This window comes from Rhopilema esculentum, chromosome 20 (genome assembly GCF_057945365.1).
Source record: "Rhopilema esculentum isolate cy_ngs chromosome 20, ASM5794536v1, whole genome shotgun sequence".
Classification (NCBI taxonomy): Eukaryota; Metazoa; Cnidaria; class Scyphozoa; order Rhizostomeae; family Rhizostomatidae; genus Rhopilema; species Rhopilema esculentum.
In genome coordinates, this window is record NC_142834.1 from 9,347,732 (window position 1) to 9,371,529 (window position 23,798).

General features: G+C 35.3%; 2 protein-coding genes across 2 annotated transcripts; both read right to left on the bottom strand.

Moving 5' to 3' along the window:
- Positions 1-400: 400 nt before the first annotated feature.
- On the bottom strand, positions 401-17,442 carry LOC135687062 (peptidyl-glycine alpha-amidating monooxygenase). The gene is made up of 20 exons (XM_065203508.2): positions 16,913-17,442; positions 16,237-16,294; positions 15,346-15,433; positions 14,805-14,890; positions 14,215-14,292; positions 13,477-13,525; positions 12,888-12,955; positions 12,339-12,422; positions 11,835-11,911; positions 10,374-10,430; positions 9,503-9,555; positions 8,227-9,036; positions 7,742-7,861; positions 6,785-6,857; positions 5,428-5,570; positions 4,766-4,839; positions 4,082-4,279; positions 2,559-2,677; positions 2,226-2,352; positions 401-1,970 (listed from the first exon to the last, which is right to left on the bottom strand). The coding sequence occupies exons 1-20, from the start codon at positions 17,087-17,089 to the stop codon at positions 1,531-1,533; spliced, it is 2,979 nt and encodes a 992-aa protein (XP_065059580.2). The 5' UTR covers positions 17,090-17,442; the 3' UTR covers positions 401-1,530.
- Positions 17,443-17,833: 391 nt separating this feature from the next.
- On the bottom strand, positions 17,834-23,794 carry LOC135687064 (uncharacterized). Its single transcript, XM_089114693.1, has 6 exons — positions 23,554-23,794; positions 22,463-22,544; positions 21,836-21,963; positions 21,379-21,515; positions 19,925-19,981; positions 17,834-18,353 (listed from the first exon to the last, which is right to left on the bottom strand). The coding sequence occupies exons 1-6, from the start codon at positions 23,696-23,698 to the stop codon at positions 18,219-18,221; spliced, it is 684 nt and encodes a 227-aa protein (XP_088970819.1). The 5' UTR covers positions 23,699-23,794; the 3' UTR covers positions 17,834-18,218.
- Between the last annotated feature and the right edge of the window lie 4 nt (positions 23,795-23,798).

The following is a 23,798-nucleotide window of genomic DNA, read 5'->3' on the forward strand; positions in this document are numbered from 1 at the left end:
GTTTCTGATACGCGTGTTTGTCTACTTTTCAAAAAAACCGCGGGCAGTGGGACCTAGTTTGTTAACTAGAGAAAGGACAAACAGTGAAACTCGAAGCAACGAAATTAGTGAACAGTACTAAATTAATAATGGACCTTGATTTTCTTTACGTTTATAAATCTAAAACTTGTTTTTGGAAATCTTTGGTGGGGCTCAGCCCCACTAGCCCCAATGCACGAGCCGCCACTGGCTTGTTATTAAAACTTAAAGTGACTGTCAATCAATTTATCTTCCTCCACCCCATTCTCCCAATTTTGAAGGGCGTCATATTCATTGAAGATCAAACGACTTCTCTGCGGGGCAACTGGATGGCTTCTTAAAAAAGACTATAAGAAAACGACGAATGATGGTAACATCAGGATTAAGCTACTGGCATTTCATCAAAATAGAAAACAAGAATACACTGATTTATGTAGAAAAACTAAGCACTTTACAATAATTAACAATAAATATTTGCAATTGAGACAACATTCCTGAAGGAAACCAGTTAAAAGATTTTTACTACTCTGAGGTGGGAAATGAACGGGGTCTCTTCATTTTTCGAGATTCTTAAGGACCCCTTTCTGCAACATATTCCAACTCCCCTTTATCATTGACAAAACCATTTCACTAAAATTTCGAAATTCAAAATGTCGATGTAATCATCTTCCACGACACTTTCGCTATAGAAACTTTTCAAATCCCCGCTTATCAAAACGTTTATCCTATTCATTAACTTTTGGACTTTGTCATGAACCCTTCCCCATTCATTTCAACCCTCTGTGTTTATTCCCAACCTCAGTGTCGGTTGCCCAAGATTATCTTTAATAACTGAGATACCAAAGATGTATGCCATGTGTAATAGCATAATTCTTGCAGAAAGTTGTCCATGCACTTATTTTTAATTCTCTAAATTTAGGGCGTCCTTAGGTAAAAAATTCCCAGTTCTATAATTTTAATTCAAGACCAGCTAGGAAGTTTTATTTTCTCCCTCTAAATAAATCACTTTCCAGCATTTTGTTTTGAAACGAAGAATAGTTTCTTAAAAGCACCAAAACACATCTCTCCTCGTAGATGCAAAATTAAGATTAATTTATTCAGTTGCCGAAAGAACGAAAAAAGACAAAGAAGGGGCCAAATTGAAGTTGTTGTAACCTGAATGATTCTATTTCTCGAATCGTCAGTTTTTACCGATTGGAGCTGCTGACACATCTTTCTGAATTGAGAGATTTACATCAGTTTTAGCACAGCATGCAAGATTCGGTTTTCTAAGTTTATGATTCTCGGGGAAACATTGGATAGGTATTGGGAAGGCTTATCAGTTACAGATAAACATATAAAATGACCAACAGATAACGTTTCTGCCTTGCTTTTGAATGAATTTCAAATTGCTATTTGGTTTTTAAAATTCAACTTGGGTATATCATAAAGAATATTGAAAAATTATAGGAGTAGGTATTAGAGTAGAAAGGTGGAAAGGAATAGGAGCGATTTGGGACATATAATAACCCTTTAAATTGCACCTTTTCTAACAAAATAATCATCTTCACTCTCGTCACTGTCATCTTCTCCAATCAGTTTATCAAAGCCTCGCTTATGGTCATAATAATACTTCTTTGTTCGGCAACAACTAAAGCAACCGTGTTTCGGCTTAGAAGACAACGCATCCTCGTTCCTCCTTCGCAATGCCTTCTCTCTTTGATGTTTAAATCTCAAGTGCTGGATGGTCGCAGCAGCGCAGATAAGTGCTATAGGTGTGGCTAGGACCACAACAACCACAATGGCTGGTATAAGGTTTGATTCATCTTCTGGCTTTCTTATTTTGTAAGGTGGTAGAGAGATGTTCTTCTGTTTGTCTTTGACGTCACCTTTCTGAGTGAAAGTGGTTTTTGGTTCTGCAGGTAGCACATCCTCTTTCTCAGATCTACGGTCCTCCTTGCTCATTTCGGAATCTAGAAGTGCAAAATCCAGCACTTACATGCAGTTTCAAAAATAAGAAAAATCACTCGTTTGTCAGATGAAAATAATTTAGCATAGCGATGAAATTAATGAAGTTAAAAGAGCAAGTAACATGTTGAATTCAACTATGTCTCTCTACATCAGGAATCACACCAACGGAAGGAGTATTTAGAACAACAAGCAAGTATCTGGGTCTTTCTTATCTAGCATTGCAGAGAAATTCATTTCTTTCATATTTTCTCCCTCACCTTTAATCATTTTTTGTGTTTCTTTTTCTGGCAAATTGAATTTCCACACTCGATTCGGGCCAATTTCACAGACAAACACAGCAGAGTTGTCTTTAGTAACTTGTACATCATGCGGTCTGCCAAATCCCTGGAAGAACAATAATGAAATAATTTTGAACGGCAATTAAAACAAAGCTGAGGTTTAAAGAATGCGTTTTAAGCACCATAAAGTAAATCATGTCACAAAAAAAACATTTTATACCTACACAATGATACTAAACCTACCTACTGGAAACACGTTTAACAAATAAGTAACCATGACGATAAAAAGTATCGATACAACCTAGAAGTTACCTTAGAAAAAGGACTCCATTTGCCAAGAACTTTTCCTGATTTTGGGTCAATTGTAAAACCCGATGGTCTGGGGCCGCTGGGAAGAAGAGATGGTCCACTTACAGCATAGAGTAGTCCCCCTGTGAAGAAAACGCATATATTGGAGATATCATTTTAAGAAGATCGAGAATTTATATATAGGACTGCAACATTCTTAGCTCTCTTGTGATACTTCCACAAATTCAAAAGCGACTGATGTAAAAACTTCACGAAGCAACTATCAGCTGTGAATTGCATTCAGCTAACAAAACGTCCTAGAACAGTTTGCGCCATTTTCTAACAAAATAAAGTAGAATAATAAGCTTGATATTACAAAACAGAACACAAACAATAAGGTATAATTCCCCAAATAAGATTTTCAAAGTCGGCTGAAAGGCTGTTCCACATTCGCGCATCTCTGAAAGAAAAACACGTCTGACCCGTTGTGGTGCTTTTCTTCGGCAACCTAAGGTCAGTTAAAGTTTTTCGCAATATATATGTAACATATTGTGAGCTTTTCGTGAAGAAATTGTAAAGACCATTGTTTGGATTCAGTTTCGAAAAGTCTTCCACCCAAGTTTTCTTTTAAGTGGCTGGCTGGGTGTGTCGAAACTGCTGTTTGTAACAAGCTTAGCAGCCCTGTTTTGTAGCTTTTGCAAACGATTTATCTCGGTTGTACAAGCACAGGCCCACATAGAGCAGCAGTATCAGAAATGGGGCTAGGGTGATGGGGGGTAAGAGCCCTTTGCGTGTTTTAAGAGACCAATTCCCCTACAAACTTTAGAAGAGACGGCCCTAACGTGATCCTTCCAGTTAAGGTTGTTCTCTATCTGGTGCAAACTCTTAGGTATCTGGTTTTGTTTACACCCTCAAGCTCCGTCTCCGAATTTTTACTTGCAGGCTATGGTTCGACCTCTTAGGCATTTTATTCTTTGTTTTGGTACAGAGACCAGCATTGATTGGGTTTTTGTCACATTTAAGGATAACTTAGTGCCTTTCAACCAAGAATCAAGACATGAAAGTCCTTGGTCTATAGCCTTATTCAACCTAGATATATCCTTTGATTTAAAGCACAGACTCGTATCATCAGCATTCACTGAAGTGGTGAAATTATGCACTGCTTTAGGAAGATCATTAATATAAAAAAGAAAAAAGAATTGGGCCAAAGCACGATTCTTGAGGCACTTCAACTTCAATGTTTTCCATTTTTGAGTCGACACCATTTCCCCCTACAGTATTGCATTCTATTTGATAGCTATTTCATTCACCTTAAATAAATGAAAACATTCGTAAAAATTTTTGACAGCCCTAAATAGTTCACGAAAGATAGGGTACTTTTCTTTGCTGTATCATTTCGAAAACTTAATAGAGAGATGGCGATGGCTGATTTTCAATTTCATATACCAGTATACGAACAGACTGGACAGCGTGAACATAATTCAATTTAACTGAAAACACTGGATATAGATCTATTAAGATCCTTGACCAAACTGAATCAAACATACCATTGAAAGGGGTAAAACTTATAGCAAACAGCCTGCCTCCAAAAGCTTCAGCATGAATGATTTTTTGGAGTATACCATCTGTATTATAACACTGTATTCTTCCATTTTCTCTGTCAGCTATATAAAGTAGACTCTTTTCGTCATCAAGTGCAAGGCTGTGCGGAACATCGAATTCACCGGGACCAGGTCTGCCACGTCCTTCAAAATTTAAAGGATTATGAACTATGATAAGGCAGAACTACCCTTTTGTATAAAAACAATTTTACAATGCAATAAACATCTTTAGAAACATCTACTGCAACAAAGAATTCTACAGAGGCTCCAACTGTTGTGCCTTCCAACTGCTTGACCTTAAATGTGCTTACCAAAGAAAGTTTATGCTAATCATGACAACTCAGCAATAGCTTAATTACACAAATCTGGAAAGGAAATTTAGAAACATGGAAAATGAGCACTTCAATCTTTTTTTTCTGAAGAAAAAATTTCAAATAAAACTGTAATGTGAAAACATAGATTGTTTTTATCTAAAGATAGTATGAATTGCGACCTGAGGAGAAGAACGGTCTTCTTTTGGTCTGCTTTATTTTATATTCAAGAATACCATTTAAAAATTGCCTAGAAACTGAGCATTTTTTTCTAGGACTTAAGGTTCCAATAATTTTTTGACGAATAACAAAAACACACCTCTGTTTTTCCTTCCCCACTGCTTGATTAAGTTCCCTTTTGGAGAAAATTTCATAATTCTACCGTTGCAGTACCTACAAAAGAAAGACAAGCGATAGTTTTGATTTCCTTCCGAAACATTATCCACAAATAACATTAATTTGAAATTATTTGTATTTTACGCAGCAACGAAATAAAACTACAATGGTATAAATAATTTGCAGTTTGTAAGGATGTTTTTGAGAAGCTGTCAGGAAGCAATCAAATATTGTCTGCAGGTGTACGCACAAGGGTTTATACTAATGTCAAGTTCCGAGATAAGAAATATGATGCTTGTGGGTAGTTGCTTTGGATGAATTACGACCAAGTTGCTTTAGGCCAATTCCCACACTTCAGCCCCGGTCAAACGAACACAATATTTCACGCAATTAAACGCTTTTAGTGTGCACAACGTCAACCAAAACGAACTGAACTTTTCACTAAGCAGCCATGTTGAGCGTTGCTCAGTGAAATGTTTAGTTCTTCGCAGAGCTCTGTAGTTCAAAGATAAAAGTATGCAATAGGTATGGTTTCACCCTTTTTTTCTATCCAGAAAATTAGAACTTTTCTATCGACTAACTTTACTACAAAAAATAGTCATACAAGATATTTCAATTGAATAAACAATCTATAAATCTAGTTACCCATCCGCGACAAAAAAGTTTCCATTGGAGTCAACAGCAACATCAGTTGGCTTGCAGAAATGCCTATTGTCGTTTCCAGGTCTCAAAGCAACACCTAGAGTCAGAGCTGGTGTCGACAGGTCATTGGGAGAGAATTTGTGGACCTGAATAAAAAACACCAACATATCAACTAAATCAACATATTAGAAGAATTTCTCAATGTAAGAATTATTAAAAAAATAAAACTTACGCATATATAGCAAATGTTTTGGCGTTGGGATTGAACTGGAACATCGCCTAACATTCTTTAAATTCATTCTGCTTAGAACCACCCTCTACGTAAAGGTTTTAGTTACATCACGGATGAGGAAATCAATGCATTAAAGGCTTTGATATCTCTAATCGATTTTAAAAACATATTTCAAACCGGCAAAAAGCCTGCATTTCCAAAAGCATCTTATTGAGACCTGCTTAAGAGCATCATAGATTTCAGTCTGCTAAGAAAAAAGGCCGGGAAACTCATTCTAGATTAACATAAGTTTTCATTTCTTGGGAACCTTAAGATAGAAAACGAAGAAAAGATATTTTTTACAGTTTGGAGCAGAAAGTGGCGGAGGACTTTAGTATATGCCAATGATTGTGGAACAAAACATTTTGAGGACACTAAAAGTAGCCAACGGACTGCACGGCATCTATCAAAATTCTAGATTGACACACATTTAATAGAAGTTTACAAACAAAGAATTATTTGTGCACAATTTAATTTTACCAACGAACAGTTCGACTATGGCTGAAAATGCATCGATGTTTAGTTCAGAAAGAAATTTGGGGTGGAGGAATGAATATGCTACGATTTCTTAATAAATTTAAAAAACCTTGAGGTTAATTTATCAGCTAAAAAGTGACAGTTTTCCGCTAGATCTTCAAACTGCACTTGTTATCCTCACTTCAACAATTGTGCATGAAAGCCGCGCAGTTGCATGGTTCTTTCTTTAAGACCACAGTTGCGCAAATACTGGCACGTTGCATACAATATGGTCGAGAAAGTTGAAATTCTCAATGGCTCGAAACGGGCATTTGGGAGTGACTAAACTTTGAGTAGACTAAAATTGTTGACTACAATTTAAGTTACCTTGAGAAATTGATAGTCATTCAATTTTAAACATATATATTATTATATTTATATAAAGATATTTTTCAAAAGACCAAACGTCTTGAAGCTTCGAATATTGAAGATTCTTTCTACATCCCAACGCCATGAAAATAAGCATTGCTATGACTGATTTACGCTTATCTGCCGAATACAGTCAACCAATATACAAGTATAATCTTATACGACCATAAAAGATCTACATACAAAATACTTTCAATCCCTTACCTGATGTGAACCAACATCTGTTACCCATATATTTCCATGCTTATCAACAACGAGTCCATGGGGAAGGTAAAATCTAGACAAGGAGAGGAATCGTTGAGCACCAGGTGGAAAACTTGGCTGAAGACTGCCAAATGCTATTTATTCATTGCCTCAAGAGTAACAACAGAAGAAAAAACAAGATTCAGCCTTAATTAAAAAGGTCTTTCGAACTGAAAGAGTGATATACAAGCTAGAGTTCAGAGTGTTCAAAATCAATCTAAGCCTGTAATACAAGACGTATTTTCAAAACAAGCTATGTTATTAAGATCGAATCTTTAATTTTCCTTCAATTGTCCTCTTATGAAGAACACGTACATCAATAAAACACTGCTTAAAAATGAAAAGTGTTGGTAAACGAATCTGATTTTTAGTGTATCTGTTAAAAATATTGAAAGAAAGGTCGATAGAAAAATGTTACAATAGAAAAAAAGATATACGTTGAGGTTTTCCAGCTGAAATGCGGAAATTTTAGTTCCATTGCTTTCAATTGAGCTATGGAAACTTTTTTAACATCAATTGCATTATTTGCACAGCTGCTCTAGCACTGTTCCACTGGATATTAAGACAGATCCCTTTCTGTCAGTATGGAATACTTTCAAAGACTAAATAGGTACGTAACGATGCAGAAAGGTTGGCTTAGCAAACTTTTAAATATGACGCTTAATGCTTTCGTAATTCAAAGAGAGAGATGAGTGATAAACTTCAGTTTCACAAAGACCGTGGTAGGCTTATTTAATGCAACATTATTAACAAGATTCTGAATAGGATGTAAGCGGGTCTCAATAATTGAATGACTTTTTTTTCGACAAGCTATACTGCTTAATCAGGTAGCGCCCTAATTCCAGTTTGCATGACCGGAATACATTGTTTCTTCACTGCTAGCATGCTTGCAAATGACTCGCTGAAGGTGGTACTTACAAATTTTGCCCCCATTTTTTCTTGACAGCACCTGTTTCTGGATCCAAGTGGTAGATAGTAGGTGAAGAAATCTTCTGTTTTCGATATTCAGAATTAAGACGGTCGTGACCATCAAATGTCCTAAAAATTGCAACAGGTAAAATATTTGCTTTAAATGTGACACTGTTTTACACTTAGATATAAAAATAAGAACATTTACAAGCGATACAAAGAACCACAAGGATTAAACTGATAAGTTGTGGAGACCGAAGAGATATATTCCCCAGTCTTTCTCTTCAACTTCTAGCATAAAAAACACGTACAAACTTAAAGATCCTGGTTTAAAGTGTTGATAATATAGTATTTCGTTAGCATTCATCACAATAATATTGCGAAAAGGCAGTTCATTAATGAAGTTATATGCTCAAATGAACTCGATTCACTGAAACTATCTTGGTGCATTAGATAAACATTAAACATATGTTAAACGAAAAGTTTGTACATACCCATCACTCCATACTCTGTCGCCACGATGAAAAATAAGCAAATCTTTCTTGCTCAGCCCTAAAGCTGTGACCTGTCCAATATGCCTCAGCTCTTCTCTTTCATAGGGCCAATCACCGTTGGCTTTTGGTGTATGTTCTCTTAAATCAACATCAGCACGTGTCTTCTCTTTTGGTGTAACAAGATTGTTGAGATCTGATTCCATAGAATCGTGCCTTAATTTTGCCTCTGGTTTTTTCCGTTCGGATTCTTTATCATTTGATAATTTTTGGTGATGCTTCCGCTTCTCGTTTTCTTCTCCATTAGCAACTGTATCAGAACCCCTTGTCACCGATTCATCTGTATTCTCTTCGGGGACTTCATCCAAGCCAAGTCGTTCATTCAACTCTCGATCGTCTGGATCAAATCCATCAAACACATCCTCTTTATCTATTTGACGAGACTTGGCTGACCTAGAGTCGGCATCATCGCCACCATCGCCGCCATCGTCATTGTTGACGTCATCTCCGCCAACACTGCCATCATTTTCTTTGTCAGCATCACTGTCGCCGGCATCGTCATCAACGTCAAAGTCATCACCTGACATTGAATGATGATTATGATGGTGTTGCATCGTTCCATTCAACTTCATGCTGGCAGGCAGCTTATCAGAGTCTGCAGGAAACTGCAACTCTTTTTTTGATATGCCTGATTCAATGTCTTCGCAATCAGAGGCATACCACTGTCTGACCCTTTGATCACTACCTTTTTTCCCCTTGAAGATCTTGTAATACATGAAGTAAAAATTGCACATTTCATCCTTTGATGTTGCTCTAAGCAAAAAACGGTGAAAACGTATACAAAAACAAGCATATCAATCAAAGCAATTGATCCTAAGACACCAGTACTATATGCTGCTAAAAATATTATTTGAATTTTGAAATCACGCATAGAGTTCATTTCTTGAAACCTTTTGTCATTTTTATCGATGTCACCATCCTTATCCTAAACTACTTCTTTCAAAGGAAATTATCTGACAATAAGCTATATTATATAAAACTCAATATCAGAAGGGTCACGAACGTATAAAAGGAGTTTCTGAAAATTTGTAGAAAGTATTTCTGATCGGGGATATGTTGTTTCTTAATTTTATGGAAACTATATATGGAAATACCCAGAAAAAAGAGAAAAGCCTATGATCAGATTGGAAACAAATAAAATATTGTGAGCATTGAAACAAGATATCAATCCCATTCCCATAATGACAAACTTTTTTCAAACAAAAAGCATTTCACTCACCCCATATGTGTCCATCGATTTCTGTGGGGTGTATCATATGTGCATCTCCCAGCCTGTTAGATGAAGCAATTACATAAAACAGTCAGCAAAATTCAAGTAAAACTTATTTTAGTTAAAATTAAATCTTTGATTTGCCAGAGGTAGATTTTTTTATTCAATTTATTTCTCCACTTTCACAGCTAAGTAGAAATAATCACTGAAGGCAGGGAGGCTGTTCTCTGTTCTACAAATCCTAGGTCATCCAACCCAGTTTGAGCAAGTGCATTGTAATTGAATTTAACGGAAGGCTCGATAGTCCATTAAGATAAGCTGGATCCAACGTGCATCTAAGTTACTATAGATCGTGAATATTCAGTCTCACAGGCATGATACAACACAAATCTCAATAGTTATGAGATCTAGATATAAAGATTTATGCATTACATCAAAGTCTTGCAAAATATGCAGGCAAAATATGCCTTAAATATGATATGAAAAATGCATTGCAGAGAATGTTGGAGCTTTTAACAGCGTATTGACTCGTATATGTAGCACATGGAATTCGCCGTTGCCAACCCCTTTTATAAACAATCATGTTGATACAATATAACGTCTTTTATCCTTTGTTATTAATCACTAATGAGTGGGAAAATGCTTTGTTTCGTTTATTACAGATTAATCCTTTACACGTCTTTTATAAAAGTTTGTTTGGAACTATAATTGTGTGACAGTTTAACCCTGTAATCATGGAGTGTGCATCATAAGTTCTTGAAGTTGAACTAGCATTTATATATGTCTTCGAGCCTAAATATGGGGTAAAACATTACCCTATAATAACCAAGGGTTACATATACATTTAAGTCCAACCGCCAATGGTCGTTGGTATACTTACTAAAATATCACCACGATGTATAATTGCTCTCTTCTCAGGAGGAATCGGGTAAAATATCTGGATAAAATCAAATACGACAGCAGTTAAAAAGTGCAGCATTGGATATTGAAAGAACTTTTAGGAAAGAAACAAGTGAAGACGCTGTAATAAGTAAAACATTTAAACTCCACCCCCCCCCCCCCTCCCCCTCCGGAAAATCGCACTTCTTCCTAAAGGAGATGCTTTTACAGTGCCCATTTTTTCCTCGAAGAATTGTTTGTATTACCCGTGAAACTAGCTTGTAATGACGAGGATTTGGCACTAACACCTGCTGTCGAAAAAAGTTCAATTGACTGTGAAGTTCTTGGTGATGGTAGAGAAACCAGAAAAAGATTCTGCTTTCATGAACAATCAGTTGATTTCACATTATGAGAGAAGGTGCTTTGAGTTCGCAGCCTCCCAAAGCTATCCAATTCATCCATTTTATCGACATTGTTTTCCTCCCTTCTGGAACTTATGCACGATTCCTGCTTATCATAACACAAATATTCTACACAAATTATTTCTGAGCAAATGAATGATTCTAAGAACAAAAAACCATTCAAATCAGTTAGGAAAACCTATTGCACAACTGAAAGATTATGGATCTAGAAGAGAGTTAAATGCTGAGTAAAATAGAAAAGAAACGGCTCTCACCCATGTGGGTATGAATATAACCATTAACACGGGCATACAGCTGTTTCATAATCGTATGCCTTTGGCTTTAATACCCTTCTCTATGAAGACTTGCGGCAAAATAAATGACCTCACGTTCAATTGGGATTATCTTACACAAAATAGTTTTTTATTTTGAACTTCAAAAACTGCGTTATGGGCTTTCTTCATTTATTTGTGGTTTATTTCATATTCAGATCTCAACTTCTCCACCTGTGCGCATTCATATACTAACCAAACGTTGCTCGTTAAATTGAGCTTCACAGATCATTCTTTGGCTAAACAGGTAAAAGGCGATTCATATAAAAAGAAATACTGAATCAAAATAGTTGACCAGACCTTTAAACACTGACAGTGATAGCAAATAAAGTCTAAATGTAAAATTTGCAACCCTGATATCAAAACAGATTCTTGTATTCTGTCAATATGAGTAAGCGGGTAACAACTCAAATTAGCAAGACTGTTTGCAACCTATAGGCAACTTTATGCTCAGTCTGCCCCATGGATTCCTTTAACAGCAGTAGTTTAAAATGTTTGTGAGCAAGCGTACAAGATTATCAATTTCACAATTTATCGGCAATTTACAAAAGTACACACGTACAAGCGTTTCGAGCATAGCATCTAAGTTTGAATCCAACACATAGTGTAGCATTACTTTAAATGCGAAAGAATTTTAGAAGCTAAACAGGGCCATCCGTCATCCTGTCGGGGCATCTGTTTGCATGTTTTTACTAATCTCAATTAATGAACAATATTTAGAACATTCACCTGGGGCAGTTGGGGATTCCCAATTCCAATGAGTTTCCACTTGCCATTACGCACCCTGTAGCCAGAAATGACTCGGGCTGGAAAACAAACGTGACAAAAATGTATCATAATCAATAATCAATAAGACTTGCAGAGTACGCAAGATCCATGAAACAATCAAATATTAAATTTGATAACATATCAACGAGAAACTCCTTAATAACATTTCTATGATTCTCTATTTTCATGCCAATAATATGGCTTGTCTTAGGAATCCCAATTTCCGTCTTTCCTGCTTGCTTGTTTGTTTTTATCCTTGCCGATTCAAAATTACCATCAAACTTAGATTCTCTGTGCCTATGTTCATGTTATGTTTTTATGTTTTCTTTTTCTTTTACACGTTTTTCTCTAAAACCGAAACTCTTATGGTTGCAATTTAAAGGGTTAAGATCTGGCGAATTGTAGTATTCAAAATGGTTACATTGCACTAGATATCATATCATCTAGATATATACATACACATACCTGTACTATGAGCATGTGTCCTGTATGCAAACGGCACCAGATCATAGGGTCGCTCATATCTGCAAGCTACGTCTGCATGAAACCCTATGCAGGAAGTGAACACGGCAAATTAGTAATATGAAAGGCATTTTGAACTTCTTTCCAAATTCAAATTACATTGCAAAGTAGGCTTACAGCACGGTCGTTTTCTAACTGCAATTGGCAAATAAATCGGAGCCCGATTAATCAAACGAAGAAGGTTTTTGGTAGCTTTAATTCATAAGTCTATTGTTGATTGTTACATATGCATTAAATTTATCAGCGTATGCAAAAAAACCTTTCCAAGAATGGTCAGTGGCCATTATCTCAAATCATTTAGGGTGTGTCTCACTATGAACAATCAACCAGATGCCGGATATTTCTGTGGTTTAAATCAGGGACTAACGACCAACTCCTTTCTTTAAATTCATTGGCAATCATAAAACCTTAATGTAACCATGAAAAGTTAACCTAGAAATAATTACACATAACAGGGTAATAACAAGTTATAATGAATGTAATATGAATCACCGATTGACCGAGGTGGTATCTTAGCTTCTCCAGCTCCCAGCATGAAAATTTTAGCTCGATGTTTCACCCTATTGAAAGAAACTCACAATTAAACGTTACACGAAGGACAATTGACTCAAAAATTCTAAATGAAGAAGGGACTGCTGAAGGAGGGGAGCTGAAAAGGAGTAGCCCCCAAAACTCTAAAACGGATACAATTATCTTTTACTCTTGGCCTTTTAGCAGCTCAAATTCACAATATCCTCCTTTTTTCCTTGGTTAAGAATATAGTTGCAGGTAAACAGTGGGTCAACCCCTCTTTCCATTGAAGCAGACAATAGTTGAAATGATGAAATATGAAATGATGAAATATATAATGACACCCCTTAGAGCCTTCAAAACTGGAAAACAATGCATTCCATGTTTTTAAAAGAAGAAATTCAAAGACAACATAAAAATAGAGAAGAAAAAAGAGGTTGCTAATAATAGCAGGTAACATTCACAGTTATTGGCTCTTGATAGGAGATTCCTTGAATGAGGGTGTCACACCACCTCAAATCTTACTTTTCCTCTTCTCTGGTTAGACCTACTGTATATATAAATACCATACCTTTCATTAGTCATATGAATTTTGATGCCAGAATAATCTCTTTCTGCTCCTAAAATAAAAGGGCTCTTTTACACTTTGCACATGCTGGTAAACAAAAAAGTCTTCAGGAATGGCTCCGAAATGCATTTGGGCCTGGTTTCTCACAAGGCTCCTTAAAGTGGTATGTATACCACCAAATTGGCTTTTTGCATAATACTACACAACCTGTTAACTCTGTAGCATTTTTCTTCCTATTCAAATAAGTGAACACTTAAACATTAATCATATATAGAACACACAGCTATTTTCTCTCATACAGAAATAAAACCAAATGTTTTAGCTGCCCAGGACAATTATTATAAAAAATGGACCTAGCATGTTATTTGAAGTGTACAACAAATTTCCTGTACCAAGGAATTGACATAAAGTTCTTGGTAAACTGAATTCCATTTGCAGAATTTGCTAAAAGTTATATGGTTAGCCAGTGTGCTAGACATGCCACCTGTAAACAATTTAAGACAATCCCTGACAATAACAGGAGGCAAGCTTTTTTAATATCTTCCAAACACAGGTAACTCATCATACCCCTTTCTAAGCTGGACATTGTTTAATGAAACCAAACTACTTGAAAACTGCAGGCATTTGAAGGTTGGCAGACAAATAATAGAGGATAAACTATACCTGCTGCAGTTGTACTACAATTGTTTTCACTTTCATGTAGCTGGGGGTAAGCAGAAAAAGACAAAACTATTAGCAAACCTTTTAAAGCCCGCGCATAATGAACCTGCATGGCAATGTAATTTATGCCAGTGCTCCTGCCAACAGCAAAACCAACACCTGCAAAATAATGTTATCAAAATAGTGTTTTGCCATTGTATAATATTTTCTGATATTCAACAACGTAGACCGATAACAGCATCAAGTACAAAATTAACACCTATTAAGACTCATAAAAAATTGTTTGAAATTTGGAAAACAGCACATGTTGAAAATAACAAGCTTTAATTAAGGCCATAAAGTATCTTCAATTTAGGCAACAGCAACTTCAAAAATCTTTATTAGGTTGTCTTTCAAGACTATGAGAAAAATTAAATATTACTGCTACTTATAACCAAAAATTGAATGAACTCCTTGAGTAAATATAAGAAGTGTAACCCTTTGAAGGCTTTTTAGCATCATAATGTCTTAACTTGGCTTAACTTTACTTCATCTTCAACAGTGAATGGATACAAATTAAAAAGGATACACTAAGTTACATTTGGCTCACAACAGAGGCTACTGAATAAAGACTACTGCATGTCCCAAAATTTCTATAAAATTAAGTTAATTGGTAATACAACAATATTTACCTTTTGGCATTTTTATTGCTTTTGCATTCTTTGCCCAGGCATATATGATGTGTTCCTCTCCATCACACACATTTCCATCGCATTTCCTAGTTATAAAAATCAATAATCTCGTAAGCTTTAACATTAGTTTAACAATACTTTAAGGAGATATATGAACTTGTTAATCCAATCATATACAAAACTTTTTGGAAATTCCATCAAATGAAATTCTTTGCAACAATACTCAGTAGCATTATAGCTAAATTTTTCAGAACCATGAATCAGTTGAACCAAACCAATAAGCTTCCAAAAATCTTTTTAATCCGCTATTCTCACCACATATCATATTTGAGTTGAAATAGATAAAGATTTTCAAAGAGTTTTTTATACAATTAAAAGCTCTTATGTGTTATTAAAACCATTTTATGTTTATAGAACATGAACTTAAATTATTCATTATGCAATGACATTGCTGGATCATAACAAAAGACTCCAGCTTTAATAGATGAGACAATGATTCTAAAATAAATGAATGAGAAGGAAATACAAGCTTTCAATTTACCAAATTCTTGATCTAGATGCAAGGTATTTGCATCCAATTAAAAGGATATGGTGTGCTGTTGATGCCTCAGCATGTGGTTCATATTCAACTTAAAAACAAAAAATCTTCCATTACATACTGTATTATTTGTAAAACTCAGAGCCTGTCCTGGTAATATTAAAATTTGCTGGCATGCTGGCTATTGCATGCCTTGAAAAGTAAGAGCATTAGGTTTAAATAAACGCTTATGAATAGTTAAAGAAAACTTGGTGGTGTGCATGTGAGAAAAAAATCATGTCTAGAAGGTTTTAGGGGTGTGTGGAGGCATTTGCATGTGATCCAATACCTAATACTACCAGGACTGGGAACCATGCCAAAGTTGTGGCAATGTAGGCTGAAGACATGCTAGTTACCCCCAATTTTGTCAATGAGCAGATCACCATGTCACCTAAGTAGGAAATTCATTGTTTGTAACAAAATTATCTAACACCCATGGCTAACAGATATGCTTATACACAATTTCAGAAGAGAGTATTTTGCTCCCTACAAAAAATTGACTCTGGCTACGGAGACACAAAGAACAAAATAGATGCTGACAGATTTTAACCCAAAAATAAGTTTTTCCTTTTTAGTCCTCAGGACTTGGGGTCCATTTTTTTACAGTAATGACAGTATTGTAATATAAATGCAGATGAATAACCAAACATCATATCTACACAAAAATGGAGTAAGTTACACTACAGCAGGTAAACATGTGACATTTGGTATAATCTTCATTTAATTTAGAGACATTTCATATGCACTTGCAAACACATCATTTATTAAGCAAGTAAACAAAATACTGATTAATATTGACATCACTGAAATCAAGATATGTCTATTGTAAAATTTTAAGAAATGAAAATATAATACCGATGTAGGAAGTTTGTGATGATAGTCTTGGACTCGATGTACATAGATACTCTTCTGCCTACAAAGTTGACATTTTGAAACATCATGAATATTCAAATATATAGGTTTTTTAATAAAACTTGTTTTGAATGATTTCAAATTAAAAAAGTCAAATATATCCAATATTCTACTATCAAAACTTGCTTCAAACACCACAATCAAATTTTGATTAGTGGCACACATTTTAAAACAATTTTCCATTTTCCTCATTTGAGCCAGTTTTTTGGTGCAACTAAATAGGCTTGCCTAAACAAACAGTGCTGTTCTTAGATTTCCGAACATCAGAAACTTAAAATATTGAAATGAGGATTAAAATGATCAAATTACATGTCACAATAAGATTGGAATTTAAATATCCTTATCTGTATTAAAATTATCTGAAAACAATTAAATGCGATGACTGAAAAATTAATAGCAATCCCACCAAACCACCATTAAGATGGCCAGCTGCCTATGAAGTCCAAAACCGTCAGATATAATAGATGTTGGTTTCGAACAATTTGTTAAGACTAATGCAAATGATATAAGCGAGAAGAGAATGGGCTGAATAACGAAAGGTAAGCTGGCAGGTAAACAGGAAGTATTTCTTGGAACGGTTGATCACACGGGTTTGGTTCGTATAAAATTCTCAACAAACCTTTCGTGGACGAGACCCTGGCATTTTCAGATCAAGTATACTGCTCCTGTTTCTTTTGCTTTTCATTCTGGCTTGTCGGTGCCGTTGAAGATTCGTTCCAAGCCCGAATGATAGAAATTCAGACGAGGTCCATAATATTAACAAAACTAGCATTGAAACTCTTGCTGTGAAAATCATTGTGTGCTGACAAAATCAACTAGATATTTATAGATTCTTCGCCTTTAAAAATAAATTCTTTGCTCTTGAATACCAACTATGATGACTTTTCTCAAGTGCCTTTAACGGCTTTAATCAACTAATTGATCGTGACGAGGACAAAAAATCCGTTCCTTGACGATGAATTTAAACATGTCCTTGCACGCGATAAGAATTTCACAGCTTGCAAGTTATTTGCATTATAGCTGTAAATGTACTTTATGCGCACTTCTTCTTTTATACTGAAAATCAGCTTGAAAATTCCAGTTTACTTGACTTCAAGTTCATGTACTAATTACATCCTCCTCTGTTTTGTAATGTATGGAAACTATGAGAATTTCACGGTCAAGTGAACAGCTGGTGTAGCCTCGCTTTCGGCATTTTTCTGCATCGTAACATTTTCGTTTTGTTTTCGAAAACAGGAAAATTTACTCAATTTCGCATACGAATGGAATTTTAGCTTTACTATCTTTGAAATTACATTACTTGCGAACGTATCAAACACAGGTGACATTTAACAACTGAATTTATGAAAAAATGCAAGGTACCTGCTCAGCAATAAAGAATGGTTTAAAGTTCACACCAGCCCCAGTCAGCAGTAAAATAGAACACTTAAAGGATGTTTTATAATTCATAGACCATATATTTGTGAAATTCGGCAAATGTTTCAATCAAATAGATAATTGAGCTCACCCCTCTTGTTGTAAGCACGTAACTACTGTTTTTTGATCGATTATAAGATAAAAACTAAAAATGAATCACCCAAAAACAATAGACCTGGTTTTGCCCTAGGTATTGAGAACATTGTTAGGTATCACTGGCAAATTAAATTAATGCCTGTCAAATACTTTAAATGAGAAAGAGGAAAACACCTGATTACAGTTTTGATACTGGGCAGCTTTTATAGGAGCAAGGGATATTTTTATATGACTAGATTCTGAATCCATCGCCAATACAGATAAAAAATAGATAAAAAAATAGATAAAATAGATATGTTATGTTATATGCACTAACATGACTGAAAATACATATGAAAAGGAGAAATGGCACTTCTGTCTGTCAGGATGCGTAATTTTATCGTTCGGTGGAGCAATCAAGTGCATTTTAGATCTCAACCAATCAAGGTGGACTTCATATGGTTGATTCTGTTCTCTATTTTGAGAATTTCTTCTTCCAGCGTTCTTGTTCTTGTGCTCCCTTCTTGCAGTTGGCGTTTTATGCGAGTTAATTGAGCAGCATTTCTTTTCTGTTAGTAAAAGTATAAATATATATTAGCCAACACAGTCGATTTGACCAACCAAATGACCGTATGAAAAAGAACGTCGGCGTTCATTCTTCATTACATTTTACCCTTAAGTACGCAAATAACTTCGGCTTCAGGGGCGAGATGTCCATATCTATTGCTTGGAAACCACAGTGAAACACATTTTTTACCAGTTTAAGAAAGGTAAGTCGCAGTGAGCCTCCTTACTACGAAACAGTAAGTCATAAATCATTCAGAAATTAGAGAAATAAAGAATAAAATTTACAGTCACTTACATTTAGTGTTTAAGGGTGGTTCGTTGGTAAGATTCTTGAACAATAAGTCAATTGGTCTGTGGTTGGAGTCCCTGAAATAACCAAGTCACGATCTCTCTCTCTCTCTCTCTCTCTCTCTCTCTCTCTCTGTCTCTCTCTCTCTCTCTCTCTCTCTCTCTCTCTCTCTCTCTCGCTCTCTCTCTCTCGCTCTCTCTCTCTCTCTCTCTCGCTCTCTCTCTCTCGCTCTCTCTCTCTCGCTCTCTCTCTCTCTCTCTCTCGCTCTCTCTCTCTCGCTCTCTCTCTCTCTCTCTCTCTCTCTCTCTCTCGCTCTCTCTCTCTCTCTCTCTCTCTCTCTCTCTCTCTCTCTCTCTAATTCCAAGTGTGCGGTCGCATAGAGAAGAAGTGCCTTGCTCGATAAAGCACAGCTTCTAAGTTGTCTCAAGATAAAAACTACGTTCGGAAAATAGGACGTAACAACAACAAATACAAATACTTCAAGTCTAGATTTTTTTTTCTGTAAAACATCAATTGGAATCGGAAAAGGTTATCGAAAGGGCGTGAGTACACTTACGCTACAAAATTCATTATACATTCAAATGAGATAGACTGTTGCTATGCCTACCTGAGATTCATTTATAAGTGCCCTAGAATTGCCAAAGTATTGGTTATCCATAACCTTTGGTCTGCGAAATTAGATACTGTACTTCTCGAATTTATGAATCAAATGGGCGTTTTTGAATCAAACGATAAAGATTTACAAAGCTGTATAGAATAATGTAACCCTTCAAATTTATGGTTTGCTTTAGAAAACTAAATTATGGGAATTAAGAAAACTGTTCAATCAATCAACCGCAAACTTTGCGGTGCAAAGATGCATTGTTCTCATAAGTAACAAAGAAAAAAGTCAATTTGTTGTCGAAGACTTTTCCTTTACTGAAATAATGTAAATGAATTTTGTTTTAACAAAATGTCAAGATTATGTTGTTTCTGTGGGTACAATTTTCAGCAGATTCTAGCCTTGGCCAAATTCAGTCACCATTAGTATCTTTGGTATATGTCTTTTTCATGATGACTACAATGCATGCAAAAAATACTTTTAACACTTAGGCAGTTTCAATCAATCCTCGATCGCCTAGAATAGCACTGTTACCCCCTTTCTCCCAAACAATGTTGGAAATAAACCTCAGCCATCCTAGTTTCAAAGGGAAAGGAGATACAGCCAATATTAATGACAAAAAGTGTGTTGGTGTTCCGCGACTTTTGACAGGCTTTTTAGCTTCAACGTAAATATCGACAAACCTGCATCATTTCAGTTCCTTGCTTGACTTTTATTCTTTTTTCATTCTCTTCAAGAATCTGCAGGTAAAATAACTGAAATTTTATTTATGCATCAATCTATAAATGCTTAAAAGTATAGAAAGAAGGCCTAGGAGGTAAGCAAACTTATGACAAACCATTCTTCAGAAAATGTTTTTCGTGTTTCAAATATATTTCTGATAAATCATGTCTTAGCAGTATGCTTGATTCACAGAAGTAATATGAACCATGTTCATAAAAGCAAGAATTCCCTGTTTAAGAGCCATTCTTGAATAAATATTTGTGTTCTAAATCGAGAATAAAATAGGATCATTGTATCAATCATGCATTGAAAGAAAACATACTAAAAAGCAGTTCGTAATATAGGAATATCTATCATCACTTTTCTTTAATAAACAGAAATCCTTGAGCGTATCCTTTGAACAATTTTCTGATTTCACACCCATTTTACACTCGTGACACATCCTTTGCTAACGAAAATTGAAATTCGTTTTCCATTAAAATAAAAAGCTAACATCAGGAATGAAACAGCTATTTGTGTGAAGCAAACGAACAAACTGTATATAATTGAGCTACGTTTTGTAGATCTCAGTAACAGTAACATACAGATACAGTTCTTTTTATCTTAGTATATCATCCTAAAATTCTGAAAGATTCATCGGGGTGACCATGATTAATGACTACCAGAGGTGTAGCTAGCGGGGGTTTTAGGGGGTGGTCGGTAAACCTTCAGTTGGTCCACAAAATTCTCAGTTGGTCGGTAAAATCGCCTATCTTTAGGCGAAACAGCGCCCAAGTTTTTATTCTTCTGCGTATTCATTGGTAAATTTTACTACTCATGGCCCTTCAACCCCCCCCCCCCCCCGCCCCTCCTTGTCTGAAATATAAAGCCACGCTACTGATGACATCCCTATCTTAGTTGCTTTTAAACACGGACTAAACATGGCAAGAGGATCGTAACCTCTTGATGTGACATTACTTATTCGCTTAAAGGCGTTATCGTGATGCAAGAAAGATTTCTAAAACGATTTTTGCTCGCTTTTCTATCGTGGTTTTGCTGAAGTTATATAGGATCAATATTCTTTTCTATAAGCAACTTTAACAGCTCTGCCTATCAGGCAAATATGCACAACTCAATCTTAGTGAAAAGAAAGAGTTTCTTTCTTTTCTTATGAGAGTGAGCATCCCCTGGCTTATTTGTCCTCCCCATCTGAAATCTCTGTTTGGCTGTCAACAACAAATTTATTATTCTTCTACATGATTGTTATTCTGACCTGACTTGAGCTTGGACAGAATTTCATTGCTATGAGCTTTTGAATCTTTATAGCATGAATCTTTGAATCTTAAACAGAAAGACAATCTTTGTCGGTGAGAAGCTCGAGACATTGAAAAATATTTTATTGGACCAGAAAAAAGTTATTTCAAGTGCTAGCTACCATTTTATCAAGAGATGATAGCTCGGCTTTTATTCCTTCTTCTTGATGGGTTAGCGATTTCAAAATCGTGTCCAGTTCTTTGTGGATCTGACCACTAGTCAATCGCTCTCGATGCCCCTTTGTACCAAATGATTCAACTAGAAAGGGGAATAAATTATCTTACATGAAGAAGTAGAGCTTCAAAAACTATTACAGTTCATATTTTTATAAGAAATAAGAATATTTTTTTCTAAATAACCTTGCATGTAGAAGAAGCCTGTTTAAAAGAACTGCCATGAAAAATAATCAAAATTCAAAATGTCATGTAATTTGGCACATAAAGGTGGGGAAAAGCAACAGTCATGCATTTTAAAAATATACATATTTGTATTGCCAACGTAAACCTGAAACAGATGATGAAAAGATATGCACAAAGAGACTCATAATCAGGCTTAAAAATATAAAATAAAATCACTACTTTTGCACAGTGTTGTTTCTAGACCACTTTTAGCTTCTTTCAATGCATTCTCTATTTCACTATCTTCATAGAACCTATCAACTCCGTGTTTAAAATTCTTCATTTTTGCACGGTAATTTTCGTACACCCTACGGTATAAGCAAATGCAACACTCTGAAAACATAAATTAATAGCCACTACTCTAAATGAAATAGCATTTGTAAAATGAATGTAATGTGCGCAAAAATCCTATTGTTGTCATTTAAAATAACCTGATTGTGCATGAACTTATGAATTTCTATAATAAATATCTCCATATGAAATTTTCCACTGTTATTAACTAACAATGATCTTCTGAAAAGGGTTCAAATCTGTATTGTGTATCTTAACTTTTCGATTATGCCATTCTTGTCTAGCGTAATAGAATTAAGGTTGGAGAGACAGACTAGACGATCATATTGTTTTTGCATTGAAAATCATGACTTTTTGATGCTTCATTTCTATAATAACAGATAGTTCAGGAAAAGGATTTCTTGAGGAAGCAAATAAAGGAAACATTGAAACAGAGAAAAGAACGGAATGTCAGCAACATCGCAAAGCAAAATAAATTTGAACAAGGCCCAATGGCCCCAATGCTAATGACAATACCTTCTATCTGTTTTCAATTTGCTTTCAAGTCTAATGCGTTGAAGTTTCAGGCTTTCTGTTGCATTGTTGTACGAATTAATATCTGAAATAGGGTTAAAGTGCACACTTACAAAATTAGCATAGTAGAAATAGAAGTTTGTTTTATACGAGAGGATTTCGAAAAGTAGAATTAGAGATCAGTTGTATTCAAGCTTTAAAGTGTTGAAATTTTGCATCCCCGTCAATTTATACCTCTGCAATTAGTATCACACGACACAAAACTAGGGTGGCAGATACAAAACAAGGGTTGGAGAGGGAGGCAGGGGATTGGTAATGAATGCACCCTACCCATTACGAATTTGTCGCAGAAGCTGTGTCTAGTATTGAAGAAAAAGATTTTCCGTTTGCATGGTAGACATTGTATACTTTGCTGAAAACTTTGCATGGCATTTAGAAGTTTTCTTTTCACATCAGATTTCTCCGCTAAAAAAACTTTATAAAATGAAGAATGCCAGCGATTTCCTCATCAATAACAGAAGCATCTCACAGAGTTACCAATTCATAAATTTTTCTCTTTTATTTTCCTCCAGAAACTTATTAACAACCGTACAAAAAATTAACGGAATGCTAAAAAATTGTCGCACAATGAAAATTAGTATTTCGTTCTCCTTGCAGAGATAAAATTCTTTACGCTTATGATAAAATCTTTTGTCCAGAAATTTGCAACCCAGGGAATATCTCAGTATTCATTAGACGTCACCTGTTATCAGGGAGGAGGTGTGGGGGTGTCATATCCCCACAACTTTCAGAGATATCGTCGGCAGAATTACATTTATAACAAAAATAATTTATACCAAATGTAGTAAAAGAATTTCCGTCGGTAAAATTAGGTTTTACATCTCTTACACCCCCAGCGAGAAAGGTCACGCTACGCCACTGCCCGTTATAAGGATGAAGCAAAACACAAGCATTGCAAAACAAGAACTTTTGTAGAAGAAAAAAGTAGAAACTGTATATAATCTACTTAAATGAAAACTATCTCTTCATTTTCTGCAATTTTTTGCAGTTTAGCGAAAGTATACATAATGAATTCAAGATTTGTAACAATTTACCGCATTGCAACTGATGAACTGTCTTTTTCTTATCATCAATCTCGTCTTCTGTTAAGAATATATTTCTCTCGACTTTTCTTATATCATTTTTTACAAGTGAAATTCTAGATTGTGCTAGAGAAAACAAACAAATAATATTCATCATGCACGGATCAATAATGAAGCAAATTTACCTACAAATTTTATTTGTCTCAAATAAATTAAAAAAAGGTGATCAAGGCATTTCAACCTAAAAAATATACTTG

Excerpts from the sequence above, each read along its gene's own strand:
- LOC135687062 (XM_065203508.2), bottom strand. The coding sequence starts at position 17,089 with ATGATTTTCACAGCAAGAGTTTCAATGCTAGTTTTGTTAATATTATGG. Across the intron at positions 15,434-16,236 it reads ATCACAAACTTCCTACATCG|TTGAATATGAACCACATGCT; the intron begins GTATTATATTTT and ends TTTGTTTTTAAG. Across the intron at positions 14,293-14,804 it reads AGCAATAAAAATGCCAAAAG|GTGTTGGTTTTGCTGTTGGC; the intron begins GTAAATATTGTT and ends ATTATTTTGCAG.
- LOC135687064 (XM_089114693.1), bottom strand. The coding sequence starts at position 23,698 with ATGATGAATATTATTTGTTTGTTTTCTCTAGCACAATCTAGAATTTCA. Across the intron at positions 22,545-23,553 it reads AGTTCATCAGTTGCAATGCG|ATATTAATTCGTACAACAAT; the intron begins GTAAATTGTTAC and ends ACCCTATTTCAG. Across the intron at positions 18,354-19,924 it reads AAGGAACTGAAATGATGCAG|AAAAGAAATGCTGCTCAATT; the intron begins GTTTGTCGATAT and ends TTTTACTAACAG.